The 20937-nt window shown below is 55.8% G+C and overlaps 1 protein-coding gene across 3 annotated transcripts in view; it reads right to left on the reverse strand.

Annotated features, from left to right (window-relative positions):
• TSPAN9 (tetraspanin 9) overlaps nucleotides 1-20937 on the reverse strand; it is a 184955-nt gene that overhangs the window by 71474 nt on the left and 92544 nt on the right. For 2 of the 3 annotated variants that reach the window (XM_054696518.1, XM_054696519.1), the window contains one exon: nucleotides 5676-5755. In XM_054696518.1, coding sequence (XP_054552493.1) covers nucleotides 5676-5738 — 63 coding nt within the window. In that variant the 5' untranslated portion in view covers nucleotides 5739-5755. Of the gene's footprint in view, nucleotides 1-5675; nucleotides 6021-20937 lie in introns of those variants that run through there. The other variant, XM_037514538.2, reaches the window with a different exon arrangement.

A 20937-nucleotide genomic window follows, 5' to 3' on the forward strand; every position in this document is an offset into this window, starting at 1 on the left:
ATGGCAGTCACCTCCTGAAGAACCAGATATCCTTTTCCTCAGGGCCCTGGAAACAAACTGAAGAGCACCCACATAGGAGTACACACTTTGCAGGAGGGAAGGACCACCTCATTCTCAGAACCCGTAACAAACATCCACCCCAGGATGCTCCTCTCAGCAGGCACCACCCAGATAGATGCCACCCTTTGTTTCTCTGTGTTCAGTCCATTTCACAAGTGTAAGAGGCTGTCTCTCCCAGTGGGCTGCAATCTCTGGATCTATTTGTCTCTCTCTCCCTGTACCCATGTCCCTTGCCCAGACCTGCCATTCTTATCTATTCATCAAACTCCTATTCATCCCTCAAAACCCAGGTGTCACTTGCTCTGCTTTGTTATCTCTGTATCTTGTCTCTATTAAATAGTTTTACTTACTCTATCAAGTAGCTCTATCGGGCACCTACTGCTGTAATGATGTGTTTATCTGTCAGACTCCTCTGTGGGACTCTGAGCAGTTCAAAGCCCTAGCTTACAACAGGTGCTCAATAAATACACGCAGTACACTAGCCACAGAGCATCCAATCAGCCCTTTCAATAGAACAAACAGAAAAGACTCATGACTGACTCACTGACGCTTTTTTCTAAACTAAGACACTCTTATGACACACAGGCTGTTTTTTCCTCCCCTTCATTCCTGACGGGTGCAAACATTTTTGAGGGTAGAGTTGAACTGCCACCTTGCCAGGTGGGAATGGAAAGGACAAGGCAAGTCAGGCCCTGGATGCTGGGTCCAGGCTGCTGCCCAACTCCCACCCCCAAGAACATGGGGTGGGGGGAGAGGAGCTGCCCCCAACCCCTCCCACGACAGCCCTGTGTTCAAATGCTTGGTGGAGGACGAGCCAGATGACCTCTCAATTCCACGACTTCCTGGCCTAAGAAAACCGATCTGCTCTGAACGAGCCCAGTCAGCCGTTCTCACCAACTGGAGGCTCCTGTGCATGCAGCGGGCATTCAATAAATAGTTGTGGCATGAGTGAACGGACTCAATTGGGACCCCAACAGCCCAGTAAGCCTCAGAGCCCGCTGCCAAGTTCAGTCAAGGGCAGTGAAGCACATGGAAGTTTGCAGGCAAAGGGCAAGCCCCCCACCCCGGGAGGAGGCTGCAGGCAGTTTCTGTGCTCTCTGGGGTGGGCCAGTGGGATGGAGGCTGACCTGCGGCGCTTTCCTCCAGGTAGACACAGTACCCACTCGGTCTCGCTGTCTGGGCGGGGACTATCTCTTCTCTACCCTCTTTCTCCCCACCCCCTCTTGATTGACACCATTGCTGGCTCTGACATGATTTAAAAATAGATATTAAGACAAGGAGGTTTAATTTTTAATGCTTTGGAGAGGAAGTGAAGACAGAGCCGGCATTCCCTCCTGGCTGTGCTCTGGGGTCTCGGCACATCTGCCAGGCCCTTCCTTCACCTGCCACTTTTCTCCCAAGCAGAATCCAGACTGACCGACCCCAGAGATCTCCATGGAGCAGCCCCTTGGGGATACAGCCTGATACCTCGCTCCCAAGCACCTTGGGAAGACGCTCAGTGTCTCATGCTGCCCCCTTTCACCTTTATCTGCTCTTTGGAGAGGCCACATCTGAACCCCAAGTTCTTCATTTGAACCCACAAGTTCCTCAGCCCACTTGCCACATCTATTTCCAGACTGAGGCACCCCACAGACTTTTTAGGATGTTCCAGGTCACCCAGCACAGGTTTTGCCAGGCCCCAGTCCTGGGCACCATGGACCAAGGGGGAGCATGGAGCCCATAGAGGCACTAGCAGCGTGGCCACGCCAGCACTGTGTGCCTGCAGGGTTGCCTGCTCCCGGCTGAGAGGGGCCGGCTGCCACCATCTGACTCCATTTAAATAGGAGGTTAATCAAGGTTCTCGCCCCACCTCCTGCCGGAGGCAGCCCTCCTCCACCAGGCCACTGAACACTGCCCCTTGGCTAATTGGCCTTCATTAAAGGGAATGATCCACAGGAACAGACTTTCCAGTGGGGGCAGAATGTCACTGCTCTGCGGCCGTGATTTAAAGTGATGGGACAGCTCTGCTGGCAAGCAGGAGAAGTGACCATTACCTGAGTGGCAACCATGCCAGCAACCAGCCCCACCCCCGCCCCTCCATGTCAGCCAGGAACTTGATTTTGGTGGAGAGGAGGTGGGCTGGGATCACAGCTTGCTGTCCAGACAGGGGGACACAGGCCCCAGCACCCCCTCTCTCCCCTATTCAGATCTAAAAGTTCGGAGACTCCTTGGACCTCCTGGAGAAACCTAGATTTATTTCACCTCTGTGAGTCTCCCAGAGGACTAGAGAGAGGGCTAACTAAGGGAAAGCTCTCCCTGGCTCCCACTGCTGGGGAAACCACCTTGTAGGGGGGCTGCTTACTAGAAGACAGGCCCCTCAGGAAGCAGAAACGTCTGTCCCAACTCCTGCTTCCTGTCCACCATGAAACTAGTATTCTCTTTGCCCTAAGGATGAGGGTGAGGTTTGTAGGGGACAAGAGGAGGTGGGTCTCAGTCAGGCATGACTACAGCTCCCCTCCTCTGCCCCCACCATCTATATCAAGCCCTCAGAAATGCAGCCCCGGGTGCCAACGTGGCTAGCACCACCTGGTTGAAGGCCGCAGTGCCAGGAGCAGACCTGGAGTCCTCCCAGCAGCCTGTAGGGCACCTGCCCCTTTCTAAGGAGAAGGAGTATGACCACACAGCCCCGCCTCCCATCCTGCCCCAGTGATATCACCCTGCGTGGCCAATACCCACACCCTAGAAGCTCCACCCGGTGGCAAGGACCCAGGGGCTGTCAGGCCTGCGAGGGGTTGCGGGAGCAGACAGCTGCACCTCTCCTCCACACTGGGCATCCTCCCAAAGGCTCTGAGAGGCAGGGGGTGTGGCAGCCAGGGTGGGTTTGGAGAACTACCAGGTAGGCTTGGGACCTACGGGAAGATCTCTGGCTATTGATTGCAGGCCTCGGGTCAACTCTAATCCCTCAGGAAAGCCTCCTTTTGGGATCTGGGCCATGAGACTGGAAGTGGAGGCTACATCATTCCTAATGATCGCTCTGGGTCCCCGAGGGCTTGGGCTCTGACTGGCCCTGCATGCCTCTTTGCCCCTTCCCGTCACTCCCCTCCTGTGCCTCTCTTCCCGGTGTATGCTGGAAAGCAGCAGCTCTCCTTGGGCCCTGCTTCATCAACCCCACCTGCCTTTAGCCCGAAAGCCTTCACTTTTTATCCTCTCATGTGCTTCTATCCCGCACCTCTTCTCCACACCGGTCTCTTCCTTCTGCTGAATTCTCCATCTTTCCTCAGGTCTCTGTCTTATTTCATTATCTCACATGCTACCAGCATAAAAGAACTGGTCTTTGAGACCATGTGCTTCCCAGTTCATACCCTGTCATGGGAATTCTGAAAATATTAAGTAATTATAAAAGTCAGAAACTAGGAGAGAGAGCGCCCCTGCCTGGTTAAGAGAACAGCAGGAGGCACCCACTGGACAGAAGAGACAGCAAGCTTCCACAATGGCCATAGAGGGAGGCCACACCACCGACCAGCTCACGAACCTCTGCCCAGTGGTTACGGGGCGATGGGAATGGTCACCTGTCACTCCACAGTTGAAGTGCCAGGAGAGCCTTTATCATAGGCAAGTTTGGAAACTTCTCTTCCTTTTCAGGTGGGACTTGGAAATACCTACATCATGATATGTGGACTTACTGCTCTGGCCCTCCATTCGTTCACTCAAAAACAGATAATGAAATCCTTTTATAAGCAGGGCACAGACTGCTATGCCAGCCAGCAGGATGCTCACCACACCAAGTTAGGACCATCCTAGAGAAGAAAGGAGCCACGGGCGATTATTCCTCCTCCGACCAGCAGGTGGCGGGGTGGGGGTGGGGGAAGAGCTCCGCTGAGGGGGCCGTACTGGCCCAAGGCGCTCAGGATCCCCAGGAGGGTCTTTCTAGTAAGAGTTAAGATCTGCAGAGTGAGGCCAGGCAGAATGGAAGGAAGGTACGTTGAGACTCTGAGCTAGGCCAGAGAGGGAAGCAGGGTCATGTTGTGAGGGTGGCACTCATGTAGATCTGCAGGCAGCAGAGAAATTCACACCAGTGCTTGGCTGACACAGGACAGGGAGCATTTGCCTGAAGGTGGCCACAAAGTCACTCGACACTCCAAGGATTCTACCCCGGTTTCCCCAAAACTGGGGATGAAGGGCCCAGACCATGGAGATACTCGGGAAATTCAACTCAAAGACCAGGCTCAAATGGAGCGCCTCAAAAGAAAAGTTGTGGCTTATGCCCCAGGCAGAGAAGGCGATCTGTCCCCAGGGTGAAGGCAGGGACACAGGATGCCCCCAATAATAAGGTGAGCACATGAGGAACACCACCATCACAGCCCCCACTGGGCTGGAAAGGAAAGCCAGTCCTTTACGGAGAAAGTGATTTCCCCAAGGTCACAGATGAAGCTAATGCAGAACCAGACCAGAACCTGGTCCAGTACCGAGCTTTCCCCTCCGTGGGAAAAGTCTAGTACATGTGTGCAACACACACCTGAATAAGTTTTTCAATGAAAGCGGGTTCCCTCTACCTAACTTCACTCTGAATGACTTCCTCCTGCTTCCAGAGCTCCTCCTGGACCCGGGCAGCTGATCTGGATCAGCGAGGCAAGAGGACAGGCCCTGGGGCAGAGCCAAACATCTGTACGACTGTGTCTGGGCTCCAGTAAAGAAAGGCGGAGGCAGCAGATGGGATGAGGGAACAATTAGATACGAACTTATGAAGTTTTCAGATTTGCCTGACTGGCATTTCTTACAGGAAGACACAGCCTCCAGGACCACAGGGGGCTGAATGCCATTCCAAGCTGCCCCACCCACTGACACCTTCTCTAGAAAATCACCTCTCACCCAGGATGGGGGCACTCCTGACCGTCACCCTTTGTCCCTTCCTCCCTGGGCTCCTGGAGCTGGGGAGGGCTGGAGTACGGGGCAGAAGCACATGGCTAGCCCAGCTCCCTGCCCAGTCCGGTCCACTGCAATCCCTCAAAAGCAGCAGCCTGCCACCCCATGGCAGCATCCAACCCACATCCCTGCTTTCCCGCACAAACCCTAACTCGGGGCCATATCTGCAGGGTAGCAAGCAGTTCCTAGGCTTGGGATAGGGGCTCTGCCTCCTTTTTCGGGATTCACCGAAAGGAGTAGGAAGAATTCACCTCTACCCCCACCCCCACCTCATTCCCATAAAATGCTGCAGATTATACTCTTGAGTAATCAGGGATGCCAGAAGAACTCAGAACACCAGCTACACCGTGCCACTGTGCCTGCTTCAATCTCAGGGCTTAGAATTCATATCCCGCACCGGTTTCTGCAGGTTCCCAGGTTGGAGACACTTCCAGCGTGGCTTTCTCATAGGGGAAGGAGGAGGCAGCAAACTTTGTCAGTCTCCTAGGAGCAGAGCAAGTCTCTCCTGGAAGACAGCGAGTTGGACCCCGGTTCTGCCACCCAGGAAAGAGCAAGGAAGAGAAAGATACAGGAACCGGAGGAAACCGCTTTTTTGGAAGCCCACTTACCGTTGTGCAGGGAGCTGAGCAATGCAGCGCCCAAGAGCAAGGGGAGAGCAGAGCGCGCCATGGCGAGCGGAGAAGAGGCTCCGGGAGAGGCGCCGCAGGACTTACCCAGAATATCAAATTGAAGACGAACATCATGTACTTCAAGCAGCAGAGGCAGCCCCTGGCCATGTTGCACTTCTTAAATTCTAGGAGGAAAACAAAGGACAGGTCCAGGTAAAACACCACGTACTTGCTGCCTTTGGGGGCATTGTACTTGTCGGTCTTCACGCCGCCCTCGGCGCGGCTCTGGCCGCGGGAGCCCGCGGTGCCATAGAAAGCGCCCGCCGTGAAGCCGCGGCCGAACGGGCGGCCCGAGGTGGACGGCTTGGCAAAGTCCGAGTCCTTGCTGTCCAAAGATGGACTCCGGTGGATCGACGAATCCTCGCTACTCGACTTCTCCATGCTCGCGCGGTTCCCGGGGGGCGCGAGGGGCGGCGGGCATCGCTCCCGGGGCGGGACGGAGGGGACGCCCGGGCCGGGCGCGGACCGCAGCGGGGCGGGCAGAGCCTCGCACGCCCCCTCCCCGGGTCGGGGCGCGCTCCAGGCCGAGCCCGGTGGGGCCTCGGACGGCGCCCGGCTCCGGGTCGGCTGGCCCGGGGAGCTCTGCGGCGCGGCGCGGCCGGGCTCTGCGCGCCCGAGAACGCTCTCCGGGCACGGGCTCGTCTGCGGGACTTGCGTCTTTGGAGAGGCGGTAACTGGATTTCTCTCTTCCAGAGCGTCAGCTCGCCCCGGGCTGCACCGGCCGCTCCACGCGACGCGCAAGGGCGCGCGGATCGGGCTCGCCGGGCACACCTCTCGCGGTCCAGCCCCCGCGCCGAGCCCGACCCCGGGGAGGGCGCTCCGCCTCCTCCCGCCCGGCGACTTCGCGGGGCCGCTCGCCCGCCCCGGGCTGCCGGGGCGCAGGGCGGGCAGTGCCGAGGGACCCGCCGCAGCTGCCACCGCGGGGCTTTCCCTGCGAAATCCCAGCCCCGACTCCGAGATCGCCCGGAGCCCCTTCCCAGGACCGCGGCCCGCCCCCTGCTTTGCATTCGGCCAATAAGCGCGAGGCCTGCGGGGGGAGGCGGCCTCCCCCTCCTCAGTGACACCATAGCTCTAATAGGATTAGCGTCCCGCCCTGCGCCTATGCGAGTGCCGCGCGAGCGCGCTAAATGTCAAGGGCTGGAGCTGGGGAGGAACCTGGACCTTCGGCGGAAGGCGCTGGTCGCCTTCCGTGGAGGGGAATGGTCGGAGGGGCCCACGACCCAAGAAGCTGAGGTCTGCGCCCCTGGCTATCCGGCCTCCGCCCACTGTGCACACCGGGGCCAGTCCGACCCGGGCCACCCGATCTCCTGGCCACACACACACGCACACACCCATGGCTTTGCACACGTGGGTCTGGCTGCGCAGGGAGAAGGCCCGCAGGGGAGGCGCGAGGTGTGGGAAGGGCGCTGGGGGCCCTGTGCGCGCCGCCTTCCCCGCCCCCACGGCGCGCGCGCGCACTCGCGGCTCCGCCAGGCTCCTGCAGCTGCGCGAGCCCCCGCCCCCGCGCTCCGGGCTGGGACGCCGAGCTGAGGAGAGGAGGTGGCGGGAAGGGGGTCCCGCCTTGCCCCTCCGCGTCTTTATCTGCCAAGGGTGATGTAGGAGTGCTCTTGGACACAAGTTGGGGCCTCTCCAGGAGCAGTGCTTGGAAGGGCTGGCCAGGCAACAGCAGGAAGAATGCTCTTGCTAGGGGTTTGGGAACACCCACCAGCAGCCCTTCATCCTAAATAAAACACTGCACCTGCGTCCCCTGGCGTGTGCAGAAGTTCTGATGCCGACGTGGGGCTAGCATAGTTGGCAAAGACTAGCAGACTTGGGAGGTGAGAAGCCCACCTCTGAGCATGCTGGGACACACACACCCAGCCCCTTCCAAAGGAAGGTTCTAGTCTTATTAGGCCCTGATTCCCCAGCACCTACCACCGTGCCTGGCTTCCAGGAGAATCTGGGCAGGTGGCTGGATAGAAGAATGCATGCCTTCCCTGGCAATGTGAAATGCCCCCCAGGGTCCCATCAGACACTACTCCACACCTGCTGTGTGCTGAGTGCAGAGCCAGGCCCCTGAGGAAACATGGAAGGTGTGCTCCCTGCCCTTCAGCACAGACAACCTCGAGGGTAAGACAGAAGGACGCCAATCCCCAAGACCATGGGCTGGAAACAGCACCACACCGGCTCTGGCTATGGGGGGAAGTAGAGGGACTTCAAGACCTTCATCACAGGCCTAATTCCTGGACGCCAAGCTGGTGAGCAGGCCCCTTCCGGACTCCCAGGCAGACAGGCGGAGTTCTAGAATGTGCGCTCGCTCCGTTTCTGCAGGCAGCTCCACTTCTTTAAGGGACCTGCCATGGTGGTGCCATTCTGAGCCCCTCCCCACTCAGATGGGAGCCCCATTCTGAGCCCCAGGTGTGTCACAACAGCAGCACCTGACTGTTGTAAGGGTACCCTGGGTGCCGGGTGGGGTGCCGTCTGCAAATGAGGGGTAGATGGCTGCTGGCTGGCCCAGTACCACCTGCCTGCAGCAGCTTAACACCTTTTGTCCCCCTGATCTTCACCCAGCTCCTGAGGGTTCACAGGGGCCAGGACATTCCTTCTCTGATGCAGCAGAGACAGGTTATTAGCTGGCGTGGGAGTCAAAAGACCTGTTTTTTGCCCTTAGCTCCATTTCTAGCTGTGTGATCAAGGACAAGGTAGTGTGTCTGTCTGAGCTCTCACTTCTTCCTCTTTACAATGGGAATTAATAGCGCTTACCCCCTAGAGGTGTCAAGAGAACAAGGTGAGCTGGCAAATGTGAGAACAGTCTGAGGACGGCACATTTGCCAGCTCATCCGATGGGGACCCAGTGTCAGCAAGGCCCTCCAAGGAGAGTCTCCCCACCCTCTCACTTTTCTCATCTCGCTCTCTGCCCAACTCATCCTTCTTCAGGGAGAATAGTCTTCGTGTTGTCCCACACCCTTCCAGGGGTATACCCAGCTCATACCCAGGGCCATCAATTCTGATGACAAGTAAACCCGTGCCAGTTCCTATGTCCTTAGCAAGTGAGGGCCCCAGAGGGCAGGGGTGATGGACAACGGGCAGGAAAGAGAGAAAAGGCTGTCCAGGGCAACAGTCTGCTCCCTCCTGGTCACACCTGTCAGAAGGCACTCAAGTCCCACTCTTCATTCAGTCCATTAACAAAGCTCCAGTGAGGTCCTGTTGTGTCTCCCAGCTCAGCCAGTACCAGAATAATAAGAGCAGCTCAAACTTGGAAGTCCTCACGACATCCCAGACCCCAAGCTCCTCCTGCAGTAACTCATGAAGCCCTCAGGATCACACTTTGAAATGGGTGTGGTTATTACCCCCATTTTACACATAAGGAAACTGTGACTTCAAAACCCATGTTTTTCACACTCGTGGGCCCTAAACCTAGTTCTCTGGACCCTTCCAGCCTAACAGAATCTAAAAGCACAATGTGGGGGGGCCCGAAATAGCATATCATGTTGGAAAGTCATTAGATACAAGGACCCCAAGTCAGGGGCAAAGGGAGGGTGTGATGGGGTGGTGCTGCTGGATGGGCAGTTAACAAGTTTGGGAGGCACCATGGAGAAGCCCACCCCCCACCACCACCAGTTACAGGGGGTGGCGGAAGGAAGGGCGCGGGGCGAATGTAATCTGGAAGACAGGAAGCCAGCCCATGCAAGGAGGCAGCTGGGATAAAGCTGGGATAGGAGCCATAGGAGGTAGGTTTAGCCAGAAGGCATCCACCCTCCTCCCTCCCACCACCAAGGAACCATCCATTCGTAATCGATTATTCATTACGGCAGGACACTGAGCAAGGACTCGGGAAGACGCAAAGATGAGTGAGACAGAGAGCTCACAATCTCGCTGAAGAGACCCCCCCACTCCCAGACCCTACCCAGAGAGGCCAGAAGCAGTGATGAAGCAAGGAGCTGTCCCTCGGCCTTTCCAGTAGAGAAGGAAGGGCCCTCTGGAGTGGGTGCGGCAGGGAACAGGGAGGGGAGGACATTCTAGGGTGGTAAGGGTATGGCACAGGCCGGGATCAGCGAGGAAAAGCCCCACCAAAGCAGCAGAATGTCTGTGAGCGCCTGCGTGAATTCTCCACGACTCCTGCGAGGTGTGGACTTCATCTGAGAGCACCCAAGGAGTGGAGACACATAAAACCAGCGCCCTAAGAAACTGGGCCTGGCAGCAGGGTGACGGAGAGAAAAGGCCCGCGGTTGTGGTCACCTCCAGCCTGCCCAGGACCCTCCAGATGATGAAGGGAGCGCCTGGGGGAACACAGGATCGGAGCCATTGCCTCTCCTGCCCTTTCCTGCCCCTCCATGCACGCAATGCTCAGGAGAGCTAGAAGGTGCAGGCTGTTCTTGAGGATCTCTGAGCATTTGAACAAGGCAGAGCTGTCTTTTCTTTCCTTTTTTTTTAAATAAATAACAAAAAAAGTGAAACCAGCCTAGAATTCCCAGGGGGAGGCAAGAGAAGTGAATACGTGAAATCAACATGCAGCATCTCTGCTGACTGGCAACGGGAAGATGTGGGCTTCAGAGCAAACGCCAAGGTCTCTGCGCCTCCCTGCATTTCTCAGCCTTGCTGGGTGAGACAGAGCTCTGTCTTCGGTCTCCCTCACACACAGTCAGAGCTGACAGCCAACACAGATCCCCTTTCTGATCTGCGTATGACAGGGCAGGCAGCCCATGAGGCACCCGTACCTCTAAGCCTCAGACAAGGCAGCCTGCCCCAGAATTCAGGATCAGCACAACGTGAGGTGTGCTTGCCAAAGAAAAATGTGAGGTGGGCCCCCAGGTAAGAGAAGGCAGGCCTCTTTATCTTTAAACTCCAAATCTTTCATCTTTAAACTCCAAAACTGGGGTCTTCTGCGGCAAAATAGAAAGTGTTTTCATTGCTAAGTGTACCGTTTACTGACAGAGCCAAAAGAAAAGTCCCTGGCAGGGACCCGCGACCCCGGGTGTCCTCATGAAGACTCACTGGGGAGGGGATGTGAGGGGTCCAGTTGCAGGGGAGTCTCCTTGTTGCCATGGAAATTAAACAGCTGGATGTTAAATGACTGTACTGGGCCCAGAATTCAGGAAGGACAGTAACAGTGCCCGTGAGAGGGTCAGGATAGGAAAACACCAGAGGTCATTTTGATTTTTGTTTCGTTTATGAGCCAAACGAAGAGTCTGGCTGCAGTGGGGGGACTCACAGGGAGACAGAGGAAGACTTGCTCACGACAGTCTAAGGAGGGTGGCGGGTACCTCCTTCTCTGGGGAGAGGTTTGCTCTGCCCTCACTGAACTCCCTACCCCCTACTATTTTTTCAGATTGTAATTACAGTTTGTCCATTTGCCTTCCCTTCTGGCCTCCAAGGAGGCAGGGCCTGTGTTGTCATCATTTCCTCACCCCCAGTACCTGCCATGGTGACCCCACAGGGCGGGTATCAGAAAGTGTTGGTAGGCAGACCACCATGCCTAAGCCCTGAGTGCTCTCCAAGGACAGCCTGAGAACCCCAACTTCATTAACCAGAGGATGGGACCCAAGCCAGAAATCTATGGAATTGTTCCTGGAAAGCAGACGGCCGAGAGCACCAGAACCAGCCGCGGGAGCTCGGGTGACGTAAACAATGCCTAGCCACGGAAAACAGAGTGCAAGGGTTTATGAGGGCAACCATGTTGTTCCCAGCCATGTCCCCACACACAGCTCAGCCAGGATGGATAAACAGACAGATGGACAGATAAACAGACTTAGGCGTCAGAGAGCCATTCTGGAGGAAGAGGCAGGAATGCTAGAGGGTGGAAAAGAGAGAAGACGGAAGCAAAACGAGATGGAAGACAAGCTGCTCCGGGACCCTCCCATCTTGGGGGGGTCCCGCCTCTTAGAGGAGTTCCAGGGACAGCCAGGGGTGCCTCTAGCAGAGTCAGTCCCAAGCTCCACAGCTGGCTGTGCTTAGCCTTGTCAGAGGCCACTCTGGCTACTAGAAAACACGACTGGCTGCACGTCTACACTACTGGTGGGCATGCTGGCCAGGGCATGCACTGGGAATGCTGTGGACAGTCAGCTTGGCTCCGAGGAAGCAGCTACTGATCACAGCTACTGATCAGCCCTACTATTCCTGACCCCACCAGAACTGAAAGTGAGGCTTCTAGATCACCAGGAGCCAGTTAGAGGTATGGACAGATCATCACAAAGCCAACACCATACTGCACACACCGCATGCACTCATCATTGCGGATCTGCCGGGCCCAGCTCTGTGAGAGAGAAGGGCATGGGCTTCCATACCTGTCCAGATCCACAGCCAACCCAACTGCAGAGCACAAGCTCTGGCACAATAATGTGGCAGAAGCACTATGGGCTTTGGGACTAAATGGATCTGTGTCCAGCCCTGTTTTCAGTTCTCCTGGCTGGGTCAAGAATAGCACAGCTGATTGATAGCTGGAGTGAGGCACCTAACAGCTGGGTAACCTAGAGTGACCTTCTTACCTCCTCTGTATCTGTTTCTCCAGCCATAAAGTGGAGATCTAATCCACACCATCTAAGCAGCATGTAAGAAAATGGAGGTGAAAGGTTGTGAGTATTAATGCACATGAGCCAATGTCTGAAACACAGGAAATGGTCAATGAATTGCTGCATTATCATCAACAATGATCATCATAGTAAAGATGCGTCCAGTCCCCATCTGATTGCAGTATTGTTGAACAATGAAAGCTACAAAACAACACCTAATAATACAAAATGTTCTGTGGCTCAGATTCTAAGGTTAAGTGCCGGCAGGTCCTTCTGGGGAGGCCTAGAGTTCTGGGCCCTCTTCTCTCTGCCTGGCATTCAGACGTTCCATTTGTCACAGTCCACATGCTGATGACACCTACAGCTTTACCTGGGCCTCCCCTACTTTCTGAGGCTCAAGCGCACATACCCAACTCCTACCTGGCATCCCCACTTGGCTATCATGCAGGCAGCTCTAATGTCATGCCCCAGAGGGACTGACCTTGCTCCAGCCCCACTCCTGGCAGTTCCCTCCCCATCTCAAGGAACAGCCTGAACGCCCAGTCTATCACTTAACCAGAAGCCCAAGAGTCATCCTTACCCCTCCCCCAATGGGACACGAGTGCCATCCCGTGACGGAGCATTCGCTCTACTTCCCGCTGTCTCCCGGAACTGCCACATCACCCCTCATCACGTCCCCTGGGCTCACACAGAGTCACGCACAGAGCTCTCCATTCTGTCTGCCACCCAAGTCCAGTGGTCAGCACCACCTTCCACTGGCCTGGCTCTCCTATCGAACCCCTTCAGAGGCATCCTGTTTCACTGAGATTACGGCCATGTGTGTGAGGCGTACACACATGTGCTTGGTTGCTGCTCCACTTTTCTATCACGATCCAAATTCCTGAAACCACCCTTGCAGGTCTGGTCCCACTGCCAGCCATTCTTCTGGTTCATTACCTGCCAGCCAGGGAACTCAGAGCTCTCTCTCTCCCCGGAGCCTTCCACACCTGGCATGCTCTTCCTCAACCCACTGCCTGCTTGGTCCTACGCACCCCTGAGCCCTTGTGAAGTCTTCACAAAGGTCTCTGCAGCTTTTCTGGTCACCTCCGCTATCGTCTAAATGTAAGCTCCCTCCCATCAATACCCACTGCTCTAGCACCACGGCCTCCTCCTGCCACCGCCCCCATCACAATGTGAAAGGACATGTTTACCCGAGTGGCAGCTGCTGTCTGGTTCTCCTAAGAGACCATACACCCCAGGGTGGCAGGACCTGTGTCCATTTTCCTCACTGAGGTGGATAATCAATGCCTGGCCAGCAGCAGGCCTGGAAATACCTGAACATATGAATCTGCTCTCAAAGAGGGCAGGCCATTGTCATCAGGAAGGGTTTCGTGGCGCTGCCAGTGTGTGGTCTCCTCAGGCCACCTAAGGAGCAGAGCCTCAGGACACTGATTACCATGTGACCTCCAGTTCACCTACAAAGCAAGGAGGTTCTGCTAGTTGGTTCTCCCAGGCTCCTTCCAGCCAGAAAGACCCACTCTTGGAAGTTGGGCGGGATTGGACAGGGCAAGAGCAGGAGAAAGAGCATCCCAGTAGGGCACAGCCAGGCAAAGCCAGAGGCGGAGAGCTCCCAGGACGTCTGCGGAGGGCGAGGTCCCACACCCAGGCGAAATGGACCTTCCTTTCAAGTGGACTTGAGAGGAAGACTGTTTTGGAGCAGAGCTGGCCCCGAATGCCAGCTAAAAGCCTGCATAGGTGCAAGCCCTGCCCTTCTCATCAACTCCAGCCCCACCTTTCTGGGCCTAAACTCCCACCAAAATGAACCCACACCAAGGGCATCTTATCTCCTGGCCTTTGCACTTGCTCCCTCCACTCTGTGCTCCTCCCCAGTACTCTGACGGGCTCACTTCCAGAGGCCAGGGACCTCCTCACAGCCCTGGGAGCTCTCGCCTCTTCTGTGAGCGTGAGCGGTGGGAGACAGGCTGGAGCTGTCTGTGCAGTGTCGATGCATCACCACAGTGCAGCCTGGTCACTTCACCCCCGCACCCCAGTCTCCAGTCCCAGCACCAAGCCCAACCTGTGAGCTCCTGGAGGGCAGGGGCTGTGCCATCTGCTTTGTATCGCAGCCCGTGGCACAGTGCCGATCACGTGGGAGCTCACTGAACACATAAAGGAAGCAACGAGGTCTTTGTGGAGGGTCCTGAGCAAAGTGATAGCTGTTCTTTGAAAAAACGAGCCTGGTTTTGATCTAGAGTGGCTTTACGCAAAGAGCCAGATCTGCCACCCACAGAGGACAACAGTTTCCCCTTTGAGCAGGTTCACAGAGTGGGAGGGGGCAGCAGAGGCTGAGCCCTGCCAGGACAGGCTGATGGCCCACCTTGGGCATTGCCCACCCCGGGCTCTGAGAGGGCCTTTCTCCCAGGAGAGTTCGAAAACCAGCCCTATCTTTCATCCTAAGCCCAATCAGCACCCCTGTCAGATCCCCACAAGGAACTCATGTGTGAAGCATTGTGCCGACAGACAGACGTCCCGGTGCCCACAGGCATGCACACTCGTGGACGCCTTCACTCGTGGGAGACAGAGAAGAGAGAAAGTATTTGTTATAAGGACTTATCAAGGAAGGCAGGTGGCTTCGGGCAGGATGAGATAAGGCCAGACTGCCAGGCAGAGGGAAGTGCAATGAAGCTTGAGGCTTATTGCCATGCCCCAGTGGAAATGTACTGACCCAGCAAATCCAATATTCCTAAACCACTCCGTGGAGGGCACTGACTTCCCGGCTGGGACGCTGATCTGACCCCGCATCCAGCCTGCCTGCTTGTGAAGCGACCGTGCAGCTGGGACCCTACCGCTGATTCAGGAGCTGCTGCCTCGCTCCCCTCTCTCCTGAGGCTGGAGCCAGGCAGGAAGCTGGGAGCAGCGCCTGGGGGGCCCTAAAGGAGGCAGAGAAGGAACCAAGCCTCATTCCTTGCTCTGAAGTCAGCAGGGGAAGAGCCTGCATAGGCTCCCCCTTCGCTGAAGAGAGTAGGGGGTGCATAGGTGGGGGGAGCGCCCCGGGGCATCCCTATTGGGTAGCACTTGGCTGTCTAAGGACGCGCAAATCCCACAGTGAGTTAAGTTGACTGGGCCTTCCGTTAGCCACTCTGCAAAGTGAGGCAGGAGCACTGGTCATTGTCCATCCATACCTCTTCCCCTGCCCTGACCCACATTCAGGCAACTTCGTCATTCAGGCTTCCAGGGGAGGGGCCTCAAGTAACATCCTGTATCTCCCAAACCCTAGGCACCTTTCTCATCTCAGAGAACTTGAAGTGAAAGCAGTCACAAACCAAATTCTTTAGTCTGCTATTCAGGCTACCAAAACTCCTTACAGTTCCAGAGAGTTCTTTCCCAAGTCTCCCTTGGATGCTTCATTCCTGTTGTAACCCAGCCACATGCAATGGGTACCCAACCTCATTTCACCCGCCCAAACTTCCTCAACACATGCCCAGCTGCAGGCAGCACGCACACACGCATGCTGAAAGCAGGGCACCTGCACATCCCTGTCACGGTCTCCCCCTGCCTCCCACCTGCCACCCTGGGGTCCCTGCCTCCAGTCCCCCCCTAGTTCACCCTGCCACCTGCTGCCACCATCACTTTCCAGGACAGAGCTTTGGACATGCCACACTGCTCCGCGCCTGCTCAAAATCCTTACTGGCTCCCAGGGAATTAACACAAATACTCAATCTCACCTTCAGTCTTATTTCCCACAAGTTAGGGACCTGTGCCCCTCAATGTGAGCCAACCCCTCTATTCTCCGAACACATCCCCACTTCTCAGCCCTGCACCCGAGAGTCACTGCACACGCCTGTCCTTAGTAGACAGTGAAAGCTCATCCCCAGTGCCACATCCTCCAGGAAGTCTCCAACTAAGGCTCTCCCCAAAACAAAGAGGTGTCTTCTTATTCCTAACCTCACTCTAGCTCAGGGTGGTTTGCATAAACATCTTCCTGCAAGATGACAAGCTCCTGAGGAGACAAAGTCCCCTGGGCTCCTCTTCCGCCGCCAGATGAGCTGGATCCTGGCAGATATGAAGACATCCAGGGAGCGAGCACAGCAGCCTCCCGCCACGCACGCAGCCCCGAGCCTCAGCGCCGCCTTCCCAGATGTACTCACCTCAGCCCGGTACAGGACAGCCCCCAACACTGCCCTCAGCCTATCTGGTGGGCACCCACCTCGCTAGACCACCATCTGTCCTCCCCTCTGGAGGCCCCCTCTGGGGTCACCCACCAGATTTGGCCATCTCCCGAACCACCAGGGAGCTCAGATGTCCAGCCTGGAGCTCAGAGAATGTGACTGGGCTCCATGAGGCCCAAAGCGTCTGGGTGGCTGCATGTCACTTATCCCCCAAGCTCCGGCCCCAGGGGCGCTTCCATATCCGAGTCGGCCTGGTGCCAGAGCACACCTGCTCTCCCCACACCACACGGCTGCAGAGGAAATGCTAGCCGGCAGCCTTGCAGGATGGACGTGACAGGGACAGCCACAAAGCAAGGTCCCCCCTCCTCACCCCCCAGGCCTGAGCCCAACCAACCCACTGGCATGTCCCCCATCCATCTGTGAGCGCACACTTCACCCTAAAAGGAGAGCACTAGGCAAACACTCGCACTGCAGAGAGCCAGGCAGAGTGATGGACAGGGGCCTGGTTCCAGCTCTGACAGCACTGCGAGTGTGACCTGGGCCAGAAGCGTACAGGTCTCTACACACAGGACACAGGCTTTGAACGATCAGATGAGGAATACACTTGCATTTCTTGATCTGTAAAATGGGGTGAGGTACAATTGTGAGGCACAGATGAGTCAATGTCTGAGAAACAGAGCTAAGAAATAGACAGGCCTCCAACTCAGAACCTTCATCCCCACCCGTCACCACCCATCACTTCACATGCACTTGATGGAGAGACAAGGAACGCTGATCACTCATCACAGAAGACCCCCAAGACCCCACGAGGGCCCCAGCACCACCCCCGGACCCCACTCCCCACCATGGATGTCATCAAGGAGCACTACCTTTAGGAGCTAACAGTCTGGGGAGGACAGCAGGCTACCTAAGTTCCGAGCATCAGGCAGTCCAAACTGCTCACAGGACATCCTGGGGAGGGCTGGCCTACCAAGGAGGGCTTCCAAGAGGTGACAAGCACGCTGACCTATCATCCTACTGTAAAGAGAGCAACAGGGAGAGCCCCAGAGCCTGAATATCATGAGCAAAAGTGTGCTCCTCGTGACTCAGCTTGTTCAGAGGCTGCCATACTTCTGAGTGCTTGTGAAGCTACTTAGTGGAGAAGGTGTCTGGAGCCTACATCTCCTGACTAACAAACCAGAGAACTTTCCTTCCAGGGAGTGGCTTTACCAGCACCTGCTGCCAGGCCTGGCTTTCATGTGCAGAGCTGATGGGGTGCTCAGGTAGCCAATATATGTGCATAGCGGGAGGCAAAGGAAAGAAAAGATGTGAGTGAAAGTGCATCACACCTGGGGATTACCTAGCCAGGACCTACAGAGTGGGCCACCGCACAGCCCTGGGTTGCAGCTGTCAATTCTGGGAACACACCAGCACCTCCCAACCGCAACCTGTATACCCCCACACCCACCATGCCCCCCTGTGCTCTTTCTGACTTCGTACAGCATGAAAAGCCAACAGAGGCCCCGTCCTCAGAAACCACAACAAACCAGTAGTGAGCTGGAAACTGTTCCACCCCACTCGCCGGGGAAAGCCATGAGTTGCCCCGCTGCCCATGTCCATGGTACAAATCCCACCAGGGCCAATTTCAAGCTATCTTTGGGTTGACAACCAACTGGCAACTTTTCTGATTACTTATTAACAGGTCCTCGAGAGTCAGTACAAGTAGGCTCCTGGAAACCACACCCAGCTCCCTTCCCTCCAGGAGAAACCCCAGGCAAGGAGAAGTAGCTGAGCACCCTTCAGGCCCCACCTCCCAGCTGGGGTTTGGGAAGCAGGAATGGAGACTGCACCAGTCACAGTGTAGGGATGGGGCAGCCCCTCCTCAGGGCCCTGGCGGTGGTGAAGAACCAGAGAGAGATGACTGAAGTTAACTCCAGATCTGCAGGGACCCTGAAGGCAAGAGCCCAGGTCACTGTTCTGCTCACCCCCGCTAAGGACTTCCCTTGCTCAGAACAAAAGACAAGGTTCTCAAGTGCATCTTACACACACACTCAGCCCGCTCAGCCTCCACTCCAGTCATACCGTCCTAGCTGTTTCTGCAGTAGAGCCTTTACACTAGCGGGCTCCTCCACCTGGAATGTTCTGCCCCCAGATCTCTGCATCGCCCACTCTCTCACCTCCTTTACACCATAGCTCAAATGTCACCTTCTCAACGAGGCCTCCTCAATCACCCATTTCAGAGTGTAATACCCCCACCCCAGCACATTCAATCTCTCGTACCCTGTTGTGCTTTTCCACAGCACTTATCCCCAGCCTACAATATAACTTACTTTCCTATTAATTGATTATCCAGTCTCTCCTCCACCAGAACTAAGATTCATGAGAGGCAGGGGTTTTACTTTGCTTCATTCATTGTTGTGTTTCATTGTTGCTTTACCATGACAGGTATTCCATACACTCTTGTTGAATGAGTGAGCGCCTGGAGAAGGACTCTACCAAAACCACCAGGCACCATCTTGGATTCCCCAGAGGAGGGAGCTGGGGCGTGAGGGAGCCCAGGAGTTAGTGCCCACCCCTGTGACTTGGGATGCTTATGATCTCGCTCTGGCCCTGCCACCCATGACCTGCTGTAGCCATACCCTGCACTCTGCCTCAGTGCCTTGTTTTCTCTCCTCATTAAGGCCAGACAGAGCTGGCTAATCCTAGGGAGTGCCAAAGACCAAGGCTGAGGCCAAACAGGATGCCAAGTTTGAAGGTCTCTGATCTCTGCAGTAGGCAGCTCTGAGGTCAGGTTCAAGGCATTCCCTTAAAAGGGTTTAGGAAAGACAAGCTCTTTGTCTCCTCTCTGTACCAGCCACACCTCAACCCCCTTCCAAACTCCTCTCCCTTCATGCAGCCCTGAGCTGAGGAGCAACCCCTAAAGAATGCTCTCCATCCTGGTGGTTACAGCCAGTGGAGCCCCAACTCCAGGCAGCTGCCCCTTCGCTCCTCAGGCAGGCTCCCCACATGCAGAGCGGCCAGCTCACACTGCTATTTTAAGCCCACAGGGCCCAGCTGTAGCACGTAGCGCTGCAGGCTGGCGGCCTAGGGTGGAGGTAAAAGCTAACTCTCACCATGGAGTGCTGATCTGGGGAGCTCCAAACTGGCCAGTTGGTCATCCTCCTGAACTCCAGCCCTTCTCAGGAGGGACTGGAAACTCCCAGGCCACACCCTCAAGCCCACCAGTCACGGGAAAGTGAGTCAAGGACTGCCTTGGGCACACCCAGATTCCATTTCTGAATGTGAACCCCTGAGTCTCCACATCCAAATGACTCCTAGCCCCACCCTGCCACCCCTCAGGAATTCCAACAAATCAAGAACTAGCACAGTACCCATCCTCCAGGACCTGACCACGTCGGCCAGCCCACAACAGCTAACCTTTGTACTCTCCAGGCTTCCTCCTCTTCCCAATCTCCCTTCAGTGACTTCACACCAAGCTAGGCACATAGCCACACTCAGCAAATCCGAGTCAAGTGATTGTTTCTAAGTGTATTCTAAAACCAATAAGGTGAAAGTAAGTGGTGGAGGAACAACCTAGTCTTTATTACATTGCCACATGCATTTCTGCTGCCCTCGCTGAGCCCCAAACTGAGAACAGAGACCATGCACCCAAAGAACCGATAAATTTAATAACAAAATAAGGATGACCCAAACAGCCACCCTTCAGGAGAGCTGCCACTACCCACCTGCAGGGGGACAGACACACTGTGTCCTCCGTGATGTGTGTCCCCTGGTGTTGTGTGACATCGAGGCCTCGCTCCAACCCACCCTCCTTCAACCCAACATCCAGCCACCACGAACTGGCTTGAGAAGCGATGTGCAGAGCAGAACCCTGGGTGCCAGCTACTCCCACCCCCAAGCCCAAGCTGCGGGACATCAGCAAAACCACCGGGCAGGACAGGTCACACATGCTTGGGGTTCCCAGCAGCATCCTACAGCTCTAATTGCTCAGTTTAAGCAACATCAGCACCGAGGAGAGAAGAGAGGAGATTCAGAAGTTACTGTAATGAGGGAGCTCTGGGACCTGTCTCCTAGCTCCCCATCCATCTCAAGACTGAACCAGCCACCCACAACTCAAAAGAAAGAGATCCACCACCTGGATTGCGGAGAGGAGGGGAAATTGAATTTTCTGACTGGAGAAAGATCCCAGAGGTTATGGGTCTTCAGAGATCATTTAGTCCACATCTCTCCTCCCCTCCCCTTCTTCCGCTTCAATCAATCCAACCTCTTCTGAACAGTTCTGTTATCAATGTAAAAGCAATGACTGTAGTCTACACTCACAGGGAAAAAGAGCCAGCATTGAAAGGAATTTCACACACGTGACCCTCACAGAAGTCCCAGGAAGTCGCTGCAGAGGACAGCTTGTGCCCATGTCCCAATCACTGAGTAGGCCAGAGCCAGGCCTTGGGGTCCCCAGCCCAGTGCCCCTTCCAAATGCTGACTTCCTTCCAAAATAGCATCTCTCCCAGTACAGTTCCCATGCATCTGTGTCTCAGTGCTTGAGTATTTGATATCAAACACAAATCCCTGGATCCAGTCTAGCCTTATCAAGTCAAAACTTATGGTGGCAGTCACCTCTTCTGCTACTAAACTCTCCAAGGGGTTCTCAACCTTGATATGAGGGGGCGGGGCCTGCTAAGAGGGTCACTAATG

The sequence above is a fragment of the Talpa occidentalis genome, unplaced genomic scaffold (assembly GCF_014898055.3).
Source record: "Talpa occidentalis isolate TD23 unplaced genomic scaffold, MPIMG_talOcc4v2.1 talOcc4.16, whole genome shotgun sequence".
NCBI lineage: Eukaryota > Metazoa > Chordata > Mammalia > Eulipotyphla > Talpidae > Talpa > Talpa occidentalis.